The 14,414-nt window shown below is 38.8% G+C and overlaps 1 protein-coding gene across 1 annotated transcript in view; it reads left to right on the top strand.

Annotated features, from left to right (window-relative positions):
- Nucleotides 1–14,414, top strand: part of LOC114494158 (nuclear body protein SP140-like protein) — a 53,267-nt gene that overhangs the window by 19,339 nt on the left and 19,514 nt on the right. The window contains exon 7 of the mRNA XM_036025007.1: nt 2,521–2,574. Within this exon, the coding sequence (XP_035880900.1) occupies nt 2,521–2,574 (54 nt within the window). The remainder of the gene's footprint in view (nt 1–2,520; nt 2,575–14,414) is intronic.

Genomic DNA, 14,414 nt, shown 5'->3' with positions numbered 1-14,414 from the left:
AATTCTTTCCCTGGGGATTCACTTTACTTCATTAGCTTGGGCATAGTTGTTTATCTTCCCATTTTGTCTCTGTGTATTAGATAGATCTGCTATGACTCCCAAACTTGTTATGATGACTTCGTAAAGAAGCTGTCTTGGGCTCAGTGGCACAATCTTCCAGATCACCTGTTGTCCACGTTCCATAAATGTTTCTTGTGGATTATGTGCACTGTTTTTGTTGTAGTTGAGTCTTGAGTGCTGTTGGCCCTTTTGTGGGTAGAGTTAACCCTTCAGGCTAACTATAAAGGTAAACCTCAATCACCGAGTATGAGTCACTGTGCAGGGGCTGCCTCTGAGGAGCAGTTGCTGCCAACAGGGTCTGGTGCCTGCCAGAATCCCCCTTTGTGTGTGCCACTCTTGATGTTAGTTGGATCAAGTGCTGGTGTGATCAGAAGCCCACAACTGGTTGTGTTGGTTTTGCATCCACTTGGGTAGGATTCAGGTACAGGTCAATTTCAAATATTGTGTGTAACTGGCCTTGGGCCATCTGTCTGGAGCTACTACACCATTTTCTGCTTGTGGTTGTGCCTACTGCACCTGGGTGTGCATGGGAGGAGCCAATCTGTGTAAAAGGGTCAGCTTCCTCCAGCATAGAGCTGAGGTAAAGGGGCCAAGGTTCCCTGAGGTTTGCCTTCACCTCTCAGCTGTTCTGCCTCTCCCTGAGGTTGCCTAGTCCTTCTACAGAGCCTCCAAAATACTGTACAGTAGGCCCAGATTGGATGCAAACCCCTTCCACGGGTTGCAGGCTCAGTAGGATATGGTAATTGGTGTCAGGAGAACAGCACTAGTGGGTCACCTACTTGAGGCTCACCCAGTCAGGCACTCAATGAGAGGAAAAGTGGCTGCCACCCCAGAGCCAAAGCACTCAGCCTCTGCCAGGGTCTCCAACTTTAGTTTCCACTGGAGGGGCTCACTACATGTTTAGGTTGGGTACAAAGACCGATCCCCTCTGCAGGAGCAACTTCAGCTGCCCCAAGACCAGGGCAACAGGTAAAGAGAATATCCCAATATGGGTGATACTGGCCCAGCCCACAGGAGGGGGCTTAGCATTGTATTCTGGTCCTAGATAATAGCCTCCAGGGGTCTCACAGTTTGAATGTTCCAGCATTGAGTCACTCACCTTTCCTTCCATAGAGCTGAGTGCAGTGGGGCAGAGGATCAGGGACTTGGCAGGGCTGATCCAAAGAGACTCCCAATAGGTGTGGTGCCTACAAGCTTGAAGGATGCTCATGTCTTCCCCTTCCCGGTGTAGTGTGGGCTAAATTCATGCAGGAAATACATGTGGTCCTCCCTCCAACCCTGTGATGTCGCCACACACCCTAGTGCCTACTCTTCTGGTTCTGGGACAAAAGCTTCCCCAGGAGACACAGTCTGAAAGTCCTAGCTCTGTGTCGCACTCTGATCCCCTTATATCACTGAACTCAGCAGGATTGTGCCAACCAAGTCATTCAACATGTAGAAGGAGGTGGTGTCAGCTGTGTGCTCAAGGAGGAGGAGAATGGAACTCTTTCCAAAGCCATACAGATAGTCACTGCCTGGGTCTCTGACAAGAACTTCCCCAGAAAAAGAGGGCCCTGAAACTCATTGCTGGCTGCAGCCTGCAAAGCCCTCAACAGAATGGGCTCTCTAACAGTCAAAGTCCATGCATTCCATTCCCCAGGACAGTGCTTCAACAGCAGGAGTGCTCATCCCAGAAAAAGTGGTGTGTGGTGTCTCCTAGGCAGACAGCATAGCATCCCCACTGATTTTCAACATCAGATGTCGTGCAGGCTCCTCTTCCTGTCTCTGTTGCTCTGGATGGAGGATGCCTGCATGGGGTTGAGACCTCACACTCCTGGGGGAGAGAGTTTAGCAACCACAATGTATCTCTGGCTGCCACTGCACCTGGTTGTGGAGGCTAGCTCTTCCCACACCTCTGCACTTCTTACCAGTCTCTATGTGATTTCGTCTGTAAACCTTTGGTTATAACATTTCAGTTTGGCTAGACTTTAGTTGGCTATTCTCATTAACTTCTCTGTAATTATCTGTAAATTCAGTGTTAGCCAGGAGCAGCTTAGTGTAGCTTCCATCTACTATGCAGCCATCCTAAAATCTACCATCCCCAGCACATATTTTTGTATGGATGCCTGTCCTCCAGCATGTCACAGGTTTAAATGGGGATTTTTACATGAACTTTTGCACAAATTTCCTCATAAAAAATACTAGCCGTCTAAACAGAATCTGATGCCTGTTCTTACTGCTGAGTGCAATGGGATTTAAGAGAATTTTTTAAAGTGATATTGAAGAATGAAGGAAGACCTAGGGCCAATTCTGAAGTCATACTTCTCAGTGTACTGGGTTTTCAGTTCCTTTTAAAGACAGAGAAAAACAATAAATCAAACACCCTTATAAACTCAATCCTCCTGCAGTATTAATCATGCTAATATTTGCAACTTTCATCTATTCTTTTCTGTTTTCTCACCACCACCTGTTATTTTCTAGGTACTGTGAATCCTGAAAACAACTCTATTCCACAAAAAGCCAAGAGAAAAAGAAGTAAGAATAAGATTTTACTTGCTTTTGATATGAGAAACAAGTCTTATAATCCTAGTATTTTATAATTATTATTATTATTTACAATATTGTGGTTGGTAGAATGGTGGCTTCTCAAGATGTCCATGTCCTAGTCTCTGGAACCTATAATCTGTTATCTCACATAGTGAATGAACTTTATGGATGTGATTAAACTAGGGACCTTGAGATGGGGGAGGTTATCCTGGATTACCTGGATGGCCTAAATACACTCTTATAGGCTTTAAAAAGTGGAGAGCCTCTCTTGGCTGTGGGGAGAGGAAGAAGTGACTATGGAGGAACAGTCAGAGAGGTGCAATATTGCTGGTTCTGCAGATGGAGGAGGGATGAGGGAATGTGGGTGGCCACAAGAAACAGGAGAAAATCAAGAAATCAAATCATTCCCTACAGTCTCCAGAAAGGAATGAAAGTCTGCAAAAAAACTTGATTTTAGCCCTGTAAGGCAGTGCCAGAATTCTTACTGACATTATTGTAAAATAATAAATTTATGTTGTTTTAAACCACTGTTTGTAGTAAACTGTTATGGCAGCAATGTGGAAATAAACAGACTCATCCTTAGCAGTGGGTTATGGCTATAAAACATTTTCTAAAAATGTGCTGATGGCTATGGATAGAGAGAAGAGGCTGGAAGAATTTTAACTTGAATGGTTAAAAAATCCTAGATTGAGCAGTGTGTAGAATGTGGGTGCTGAAGACCTAGTGAGGACTCAGAAAGGGGGATGAGTGTGAGAACAACAACCTTCATTGTCTCAGTAAATACAAAATCATCCTGATCAGCACAAATATGGAGGTTTAAAGGTGTGACTGCTGAGGGCTCAGAAGTAAATAAGAACATGTTTTAGAAAACTAGAGGAAGAAAATTCTCATTATACAGTGACAAAAATTATAACCAAATCCTTTTCTGCAGATATATGGAAAGAACTTTCTGGATATACACTAGGGAGATTTCTAGGTGATGATGATGCAGCTGGTTTGTTTTTGCTGCTTACAGTAAAATGTGAGAGAAAAGAGATAAACTGAGGGTGAGATTGTGAGGCAAAATAAATCAAGACGTGATAATTTGGAGATATCTGAGCCTATTCTGGTTGAAAAAGATGGTAAAATTAGAAGATTCACTGTCAGGCAAGTGTGCTTGATAGAATGACTAAGAGTGTGGCTGTACAACTTTTTGCTAGAGCCTCAAAAGTAGCAAAAAGCCAGAGTATTCAGTCACAGAAAGGTGCTTTGATGAGATTCTGTGTGTGACTCAGATCCCTTCAGCCATCTCAGCAGAAACCAAAAATAGCTATGTGGTTACATAGGAAAGATCCGTGGAGGAGCCTTTTGTCTAATGGAGCAGATCCCCATGACATACCTGGGAGACCTATTTGGTTCTTGACTATTTCATGCCAACAGAAACAGAGCCGTCCATGTGTAATCCCTGGAACCTGTTTCTTTACATGGAGAAGGAGACTTTGAAAATGTGATTAAGTAAATTATCTTGAGATGGGAAATTATCCTGAATAATCTGGGTGGCCCCAGTCAAATTAGATAGGTCCTTAAAAATCAGAAAAGCTGTCCTGCTGTGCAGAGGAACATGTGCCTATGGAAGAACGATCAGAGAGCTGTGATGCGGCTGTCTTTACAGAGGAAGACAAGGGAATGATGAGCCAAAAACTGAGGGCAGACTTCAGAAGCTGTAACACAATATCAATTGCATGACATATCTAAGTAAAACTATTCACATGTTATTTGTTTTACTTTAATTCAGTACATTATGCACTAGACATTATGAATATTTGACATTTTCCCAATAACTATAAAAAGTTTTATTTCATTCCTGTTTTAATTTGCATTACTACAATTTTAGTATATTTGAACATTTTTCATTGGTTATTAATTATTTGTTTTTCTTCTTCTACACAAATGCCTGGATATGCCTTACCAGTGTTGCTGTTATGTCAGTCATTTTTTAAAAATCAGGTTGAACAACAATAGATAGGCTAGTGTACTACACAGATTATATGTTGCATGTTTGTTAATATTTTTGTCTCATTTTTAGGCTTGTAATGGTGTATTTTGTCCTAAAGAAGTTTAAAGTTTTTATGAAATTTAAATGTCAAAACTTTCTTTTATAGTTATAGGTTTTTATATAAACCTTATGAATATATTTTTCATTTCAAGATTTAAAACATTTGTATTTGCTTCTTTTTAATATATAAATCAGTAATTCACACAGGATTCACCTCTTTGTATATGATATGAAATAATAGTTATAAGAATTACTCCAACACTTTTTTTCATGAATTGAAATGCCCTTTCATGTGCCTTTCCTTATATTTATGGACCTGTGAATAGCATTCTACTCTGAAGAACTGGTCTGTGTATAATTCAGTACCATATTGGCTTGATTGCAAATGTTCAAAGTAAAATTTGCTTTTCCTACTCATTACATTTTCTGTTGCAAAAAAGAAAAGATACATTAAGGAGAAATAGAAAAAAGTTTAGAATCAAGTTCAGTGATGCTGTCACAAAGGGTAAATTTTTTTTTTCTTTTTAAGGCCAAGTATCATTCCACTGTGTAAGTGTCCCATAGTTGCTTTATCTACTCACCTACTGATGGACTCTTGGGCTTTTCCAAGTCTTGGTCATTGTAAATAATGCTGCGATGAACACAGGATGCTTATTTCTTTCAAATGGATATTTCGGATTTCTTCAGATAAATCCAGCAGTGGAATCACTGGATCAAAAGGCATTTCCATTTTTAATTTTTTGAGGAAATTCCATACTGTTTTCCACAGTGGCTGTACCAGTCTGCACTCCCACCAACAATACAGAAGTGTTCCATTTTTTCCACACCCTTGTCAGCACTTGTTGTTTGTTGATTTATTGATAATAGCCACCGTGACAGGTGTGAGGCTTTAATTTGCATTTCTTTGATGATTAGTGATGATGAGCATCTTTTCAACTGTCTATTGGCTACCTATACACCCTCTTTGGAGAAGTGTCTATTCAGATCTTTGCCCATTTTCAGTAGGAGTATTTGTTTGTGTGTGTGTGTGTGTGTGTGTGTGTGTGTTGAGTTTTATAAATTTGTATAAATTTTTGATGTTAATACCTTATCAAAGATATTGGTGAGTGTTTTTCCATTCAGTGGCTTGTCATTTTATTTTGTTGATGGTTTCCTTTGCTGTAGAAAAAGGTTTTAGTTTGATATAGTCCCATTTGTTTATTTTTTCTTCTGTTTTTCTTGCTTAAAGAGATATCTCAGAAAGAATATTGATATGAATAATGTCTGAGATTTACTGCCTATGTTTTCTTCTCAGATTTTTATGGTTTTGGATCTAACATTCAAGTCTTTAATCCATTTGGAATTTATTATTGTGTGTAAAATTAGAAATTTGTCTAGTTTCATTTTTCTGCACATTTCTGTACAATTTCACACCACCATTTATTGAATGAACTATCTTCAGTCCATTGTATGTGCTTGCTTCCTCTGTCAAATATTAATTAATATAAAGGTGTAGGTTTATTTCTGGGCTCTCTATTCTGTTCCATTGTTCTGTATGTCTGTTTTTATGCAAGTACCAAGCTATTTTGCTTACTATGATCTTATAGTGTAGTTTCATATTAGATAGTGTGATTCCTCCAAATTTGTTCTTCTTTCTCAGGATGACTGTTGCTATGTGGGGCCTTTTGTGGCTCCATATAAATTTTTGAAATATTTGCTCTAGATCTGTGAAATACTTCACTGGAATTGTGGTAGGAATTGCAGAGTCTATAGATTGCTTTTGGTAGTATGGACATTTTAATGATGTGAATTCTTCCTATCCATAAACACAGTATGTGTTTCCATTTATTCATATCTTCTTCCATTTCTCTCTTCAGCTCCTTATAATTGTCCAGATACAGGTCTTTTTCATCCTTGGTTAAATTTATTCCTAGGTATTTTATTTGTTTTGAAGCAATTGTAAAATGGGATTTTTTTCTTAATTTCCCTTTCTGTTAGTGCATTACAGGCATATAAAAATGTAACTGATTTACGGATGCTAATTGTGTATCCTGCTACTTTCATGAATTCATTTATCATTTCTAGTAGTTTCTTGGTGGAACCTTAAGGGTTCTCTGTTTACAGTATCATGTCTTCTGCCAATGATGACAGTTTTACTTTTTCCTTTCTGATTTGAATGCCTTTTTATTTCTTCTTGTCTGGTTGCTGTGGCAAAGACTCACAGTATTATGCTGAGTAAGAGGGGCAAGGCAAACATCCCTGTCTTGTTCCTGATCTTAATGGGAACACCTGTACTTTTTGCATATTGAGTATGATGTCGGCAGTGGGTTTACTATATATGACCTTTATTATGTTTAGGTATGTTCCTTCTCTTCCCACTTTGCTGAGAGTTTTATCATAAATGGATGTTGTTTTAGCAAATGCTTTTTCTTCATCCATTGATATGATCATGTGGTTTTTATCCTTCATTTTTTATTGATTTATGAATGTTGTACCAACATTGCCTTCCAAGAATAAATGCTACTTAGTCATGGTGTTTGGTCTTTTTGACTTATTGCTGAATGTGGTTTGCTAATATATTGTTGACAATTTTAGTGTCTATGTTCATCATGGATGTTAGCCTATAATTTTCTTTTTTATAGTGTCTTTCTCTGGTTTTACATTTAGGATAATGCTGGCCTTGTAAAATGAGCTTGGGAGGCTTCCCTCCTCTTTAACTTTTTGAAAGAGTTTGAGAAGAAGAGGTCTTCTTTCTCAATTCTTTTATAATTGTTCTTTCTGAATTGTTTTGTAAAAGTCACCTGTGGAGCCATCCAGTTCAGAGCTTCTGCTTGTGGCAAATTTTTATTACTGCTTCAATATCACTAGATGTAATCTGTCTGTTCAGATTATCTGATTCTTCCTGACTTGATTTTGGAAGGTTATTTGTCTAGGAATTTATCTATTTCATTCCAGTTGTCCAATTTGTTGGCATATGGTTGTTCGTAATATTCTCTTACAATCTTTAGTATTTCTTTTTTTTTTTATTTCAATCATTGTTCAAGTACAGTTTTCTCCCCCCTACTCCCGTTCCAGCCCATCCACCCAACCCTCCCCCCTTCCCCCCATTACCCCCGACCCCTAGTTTTTGTCCATGTGTCCTCCAAGTTTGTTCCTGTAATCCCTACCCATTCCCCCCTGAAATTCCCTCTTCTCTCCCCTCTGGCCACTGTCAGACTATCCCCTATTTCAGTGTCTTTGGTTATATTTTGCTAGTTTTTTTGTTTTGTTTTGTTTTGTTGTTTAGATTCCTGTTAAAGGTGATATCATGTGGTATTTGTCTTTCACTGCCTGGCTTGTTTCACTTAGCATAATGCTTTCCAGCTCCATCCATGCTGTTGCAAAGGGTATGAGCTCCTTCTTTCTTTCTGCTGTATAGAATTCCATTGTGTAAATGTACCATAGTTTTTTGATCCATTCATTTACTGATGGGCATCTAGGTTGCTTCCAGCACCTAGCTATTGTAAATTGTGCTGCTATGAACATCGGAGTGCAAAGGTTCTTTTGTATTGGTGTTTTAGTGTTCTTAGGATAGAGTCCCAGCAATGGAATTGCTGGGTCAAAAGGCAGATCCATTTTTAGTTTTCTGAGGAAGTTCCAAACTGCTTTCCATAATGGTTGTACCAGTCTGCAGTCCCACCCACAGTGCACTAGGGACCCCCTTTCTCCACATCCTCTCCAACACTTGTTGTTTGTTGCTTTGTTTATGATGGCCATTCTGACTGGTGTGAAGTGGTATCTCATTGTGGTTTTAATCTGCATTTCTCTGATGGCTAGTGATATTGAGCATCGTTTCATGTGTCTTTGGATTTTCTGTATGTCCTCCTTGGAGAAGTGTCTGTTCAAGTCCTTTGCCCATTTTTTAATTGGGTTACTTGTCTTCTTAGAGTGGAGTCCTGTAAGTTCTTTATATATTTTGGAGATTAAACCCTTGTCTGAGGTATCATTGGCAAATATGTTTTCCCATACAGTTGGTTCTCTTTTTATTTTGATACTGTTTTCCTTAGCTGTGAAAAAGCTTTTAATTTTGATGAGGTCCCATTTGTTTATTCTTTCCTTTATGTCCCTTGCTCTAGGAGACAAGTCAGTAAAAATGTTTCTACGTGAAATATCTGAGATTTTCCTACCTACGTTCTCTTCTAGGACTTTAATGGTGTCACGCTTTATATTTAAGTCTTTTATCCACCTTGAATCCATTTTTGTATAAGGTGTAAGTTGGTGCTCCAGTTTCATTTTTTTGCACGTAGCTGTCCAGTTCTCCCAACACCATTTGTTGAAGAGGCTATTTTTATTCCATTTTATGTTGCTGCTTCCTTTGTCAAATATTAATTGACTGTAGAGGCTTGGGTTTATTTCTGGGCTCTCTGTTCTGTTCCATTGGTCTATCTGCCTGTTTTTATGCCAGTACCAGGCAGTTTTGATTACAGTGGCCTTGTAGTATAGTTTAGTGTCAGGTATTGTGATTCCTCCTACTTTACTCTTCTTTCTCAAAATTGCAGCAGCTATTCGGGGTCGTTTATGGTTCCATATAAATTGTTGAAGTGTTTGTTCTATGTCTGTGAAATATGCCATTGGTACTTTAATAGGTATTGCATTGAATGTGTAAATTGCTTTTGGTAGTATGGACATTTTAATGATATTAATTCTTCCAATCCATGAACACGGTATATGTTTCCATTTGTTTGTGTCTTCCTTGATTTCTCTCCTCAGTGTTATGTAGTTTTCTGAATACAGGTCTTTTACCTCTTTGGTTAGGTTTATTCCTAGGTATTTTATTTTCCTTTTTGCTATTTCAAATGGGATTTTTTTCTTGATTTCTGCTTCTGCTGTTTCATTGTTGGTGTACAGAAATGCCTTTGATTTATGGATATTGACTTTGTATCCCGCTGTTTTACCAAATTCATTTATTAGGTCAAGCAGTTTTTTGGTGGAGTCTATAGGATTTTCTATGTACACTATCATGTCATCTGCAAACAGTGACAGTTTTGTTTCCTCCTTTCCAATTTGGATTCCTTTTATTTCTTTTTCTTGTCTGATTGCTGTGGCTAGAACTTCCAGTACTATATTGAATAGAAGTGGTGAAAGTGGACATCCTTGTCTTGTTCCTGTTCTTAGTGGAAAAGATTTTCATTTTTGCCCATTGAGTATAATGTTGGCTGTAGGTTTCTCATATATGGCCTTTATTATGTTGAGGAATGCTCCCTCTATTCCCACTTTACTGAGTGTTTTTATCATTAATGGGTGCTGTACCTTATCAAATGCTTTTTCTGCATCTATTGATAAGATCATGTGGTTTTTGTCTTTGCTTTTGTTTATGTGATGTATTACATTTACTGATTTGCGTATATTGTACCATTCTTGCATACCTGGAATGAATCCAACTTGGTCATGGTGTATGATCTTCTTAATGTACTGTTGGATGCGGTTTGCCAGTATCTTGTTGAGGATTTTAGCGTCAATGTTCATCAGCGATATTGGCCTGTAGTTTTCTTTCTTTGTTGTGTCTTTATCTGGTTTTGGAATTAAGATGATGTTGGCCTCATAAAAAGAGTTTGGGAGTCTTCCATCTTTTTGGATTTTTTGAAATAGTCTGTGAAGGATAGGTGTTAGTTCTTCCTTAAATGCTTTGTAGAATTTTCCTGTGAAACCATCTGGTCCAGGGCTTTTGTGTGTTGGGAGTTTTTGGATTACTGCTTCAATTTCTTTTGCTGTTATTGGTTTGTTCAGGCTTTCTGCTTCCATTTTATTGAGTTTTGGGAGGTTATATTTTTCTAGAAATTTGTCCATTTCATCTAGGTTTTCAAATTTCTTGGCATACAGCTCTTTGTAGTAATTTGTTACAATCCTTTGTATTTCTGTGGTATCTGTTGTAATCTCTCCTCTTTCATTTCTGATTGTGTTTATTTGGGTTTTCTCTCTTTTTTTCTTGATGAGTCTGCTTAAAGGCTTGTCGATTTTGTTTATCTTTTCAAAGAACCAACTCTTGGATTCATTGATCTTTAGAATTGTGCTTTTAGTCTCTATGTCATTTAATTCTGCTCTGATCTTGGTTATTTCCTTCCTTCTGCTTGCTCTGGGCTGTCTTTGTTGTTGTTCCTCGAGTTCTTGTAGACGTAGGGTTAGGTTGTTTGTTTGAAATGTTTCTAACTTTTTTAGGTGGGCCTGTATCGCTATGATCTTCCCTCTCAGGACTGCCTTGGCTGTGTCCCATAAGTTTTGGGTTGTTGTGAGTTCGTTTTCATTTGTTTCCAAAAACCGTTTGATTTCTTCCCTAATATCATTCTTGACCCATTCATTGTTTAATAGCATGCTGTTTAATCTCCATGAATTTGAGTGTTTTGGGTTTTTTTTCCTTGTGGTTGGTTTCTAGTTTCAGTCCCTTGTGATCCGAGAAATTGCTTGGTATGATTTCAATTTTTTTGAAATTGTTGAGGCTTGTTTTGTGTCCTATCATGTGGTCAATCTTTGAAAATGTTCCATGTACATTTGAAAAAAATGTGTATTTAGCTTCTTTGGGATGGAGGGTTCTGTAAATATCAGTAAAGCCCAGTTCGTCTAGGGTATTGTTCAATGCCACAATATCTTTGTTGATGTTTTGTTTGGAAGATCTGTCCATTTTTGATAGAGGGGTGTTAAAATCCCCCACAATAATTGTGTTGCTGTCCATATCTTTCTTGAAGTCCTCTAAGATTTTCTTTATGTATTTAGGTGCTCCTATGTTGGGTGCATATATATTTACTATGTTTATGTCTTCTTGGTGAATTCTTCCCTTGAGTATTATGAAATGACCTTCTGGGTCTCTCTTTATGGATCTTCTTTGGAAGTCTATTTTGTCAGATATGAGTATTGCTACCCCGGCTTTTTTCTCCTGTCCATTTGCTTGGAAAATTTGTTTCCAGCCCTTCACTTTCAACCTGTGCAGATCTTTTATCCTGAGGTGGGTCTCTTGTAGACAGCATATGTGTGGGTCATGTTTTCTTATCCAATCCGCTATTCTATGTCTTTTGATTGGAGCGTTTAGTCCATTTACGTTTAAGGTTATTATTGATAGGTACTTATTCATTGCCTTTTATGTACGTGTGATCCTCTCTCACTCTCTCTTTTCCTTTCTTTCCTTAAAGCAGTCCCTTCAGCATCTCTTGCAGAGCTGGTTTAGTGGAGGTGTATTCTTTTAGACTTCTTTTGTCTGAGAAGCTTCTTATTTGGCCTTCTATCTTAATTGAGAGCCTTGCTGGGTAAAGTAGTCGTGGTTGCAGGCCTCTGGTTCTCATTACTTGGATTATTTCTTGCCATTCTCTTCTGGCTTGGAGTGTTTCCATTGAGAAGTCAGCTGTTAGCCTTATTGGGGCCCCCTTGTATGTTACTTCCTTCTTCTCCCTTGCTGCCTTTAAGATTCTCTCTTTGTCTTGAAATTTTGCCATTTTAATTATGATGTGTCTTGAGGTGGGCTTCCTTGGGTTCCTCTTGATTGGGACTCTCTGTGTTTCCTGTATTTGTGTGACTTTTTGTCTCATCAAATTAGGGAAGTTTTCCATCATCACTTGTTCAACTAGGTTTTCTATCTCTTGTTCTTCTTCTTCTCCTTCTGGTATCCCTATTATACGGATATTATTACGTTTCATATTGTCTTGCATTTCTCTTAATCCCTCTTCATTCTTTCTGAGCCTCTTTTCCCTTTCTTGCTCTTTCTGGGTGTTTTCTTCTATTTTGTCCTCTAGCTCGCTGATCCGATCTTCTGCTTCGTCGATCCTGCTTTTCATTCCTTCTACTGTGTTCTTCAGTTCAGAGATTGTATTCTTCATTTCCTCTTGGCCCTTGTTGAGAGTTTCTATTTCCTTTTTTATGCTGATGTAGTTTTCATTGAGTTCATTGTAGCTTCCCTGTAGTTTCTTGTAGCTCATTGTGAGCTCATTGAGCTTCCTGACAATCACTGCTTTGAATTCAATATCTGATAGTTGAATTGCCTCTGTTTCATTTAGCATTCTTTTTGAGGCTTCCTCCTTTCCTTTCATTTGGGGAGTATTTCTTTGTCTTCCCATTGTTTGTGAGACTCTTCTTGTTCACCTCAGCTTCTTATATTGATCTGTTCTGGCTCCCTTGGTTTATGATGTGAACTTCTTTAGTAGAGTAGCAGTGAGTTTCAGTGGTGCTGTTTCCTTGACCCCCCAAGCTCGCTGGTCTTGGGCTGTTGTTTAAGTTGGCTTTGTGTTTGCCTTTGGGTTTTGATTGTTGTTGAGTCTTTCTTTGGTGGTTCCTTCCCGCCAGCTGGTTAAATGTGGGTCACTCTGTCCACCACCTTCTGTATTTTGTTGTGCTGGTGAGGGCAGGTTGTGTTGAGGCTGGTTCTTCTGTGTGTACAAGGTTTAAAGAAATCTTGTTCAGTTGTTTGTATTGGGTACTGTCTCTACTGTTTAGTTGTATTTCCAGATAAGCCCTGGATTGAGGTTTGTGTGGTTACTACTCCCTCCTTCACCTTCTTCTGCTGTTATCTGTTAGTGGTTCCTTAGTTGTTGGGTTTCCTCTTCCAGTGGGTATCCTGGTGTTCACCTCCTCCACCTATTCTTTTTTGTCATCAGATGGAGGGGAAGGCAAAATGGTTTAAGACAGCAACTGAGAATTCTATGCTATTTACAGTAGTAGCAAGTAGGGAAGATATAGGAGATCCTTTCACTATGTATAGTGTTAACCGTGGTCTTCCACCCAGCTAGCTGATTTTTAGAAAGGATGGAAAGAAGATAATACTCTTGTTGGGGGAGGAAGGATTGTGAGTTGGATCTATAAAGCAGAGAGGTTGTGGGCGGTCAGATTCTGGGGTAAGGTGAGAGTAAAGGATAGTAAATACGTGTAGTGTGTGAGAGAATAGAGTTAACCACTACAGTAATAGAGTTCAGGAAACTTTGAAATGGGCTAAGATCTGGGGGGGGGGGGGGGAGTGTTGTGAAGTAATTACAATTGCATGGAACAGCAGTTATTTACAATAATATTATGGCAACATTCATATGGCAGGGTCTATGAAATCTAGGTAATAAGGATAGGGAGTACAGAACATTGAGTAGTATGCTGATAGGACACAGGTGAGTTAATGGACAGTAGATTAGTAATACGGTATAGAAAGAGATATCAGGGGAAAGCTGTCAGGTCATACAATAAAACCAGCCTAGCAAAGCAGGCTATACAAAAATAAGAGGGATATAAAAATACTGTTAAAAAAATGTAGGAACACTGGAAAAATAATAATAATACAAATATGCAATAATTTGCAGGTTCTCTGTAATAGCAGAGTGACATTTATCTCACTGTCCCAGCTGTTGTGATGCCCCTTCTTTGGGTTCAACTTTGGTCTTTTCACCGATCCAGGATTTTGTCTCACTTGTAGGTATTTAGGAAAAAATTTAAAAAAGAAAAAAATAGAAAAGGCAGACGAAGGCAGGAAGAAGAGATAAAATTGCAGGACAGGAAGGAGGAAGGAATAAAACAAGAAATCAGGTAAGAGAGGAAAAAGAAATCAAAAGAGAATAAAAACAATAAAACTTAAAAAATTAAAAATTGTTAAGAAAAATAGAATCAAATTAAAAAGTCTCTTGATTTCAAAGTGGCCAAACCGGTTTTTCTGCTCTTGCTGCTTGAGGCAGGCTGAAGGATGACTTGTCTGGCTTTTCTTCCTAGGCCCGTGGGGTTCGCACTGGCTCCTCAGCTTTGGGTCCTGGGTGTGGGAATCAGGTCTTTCCCCAGGGTTACTGCTGTGGGCTGATGTGCGGGGATGCTCCCCCCGCAG

This window comes from Phyllostomus discolor, chromosome 4 (genome assembly GCF_004126475.2).
Source record: "Phyllostomus discolor isolate MPI-MPIP mPhyDis1 chromosome 4, mPhyDis1.pri.v3, whole genome shotgun sequence".
Classification (NCBI taxonomy): domain Eukaryota; kingdom Metazoa; phylum Chordata; class Mammalia; order Chiroptera; family Phyllostomidae; genus Phyllostomus; species Phyllostomus discolor.
This window is presented reverse-complemented; position numbering and strand designations above follow the sequence as displayed.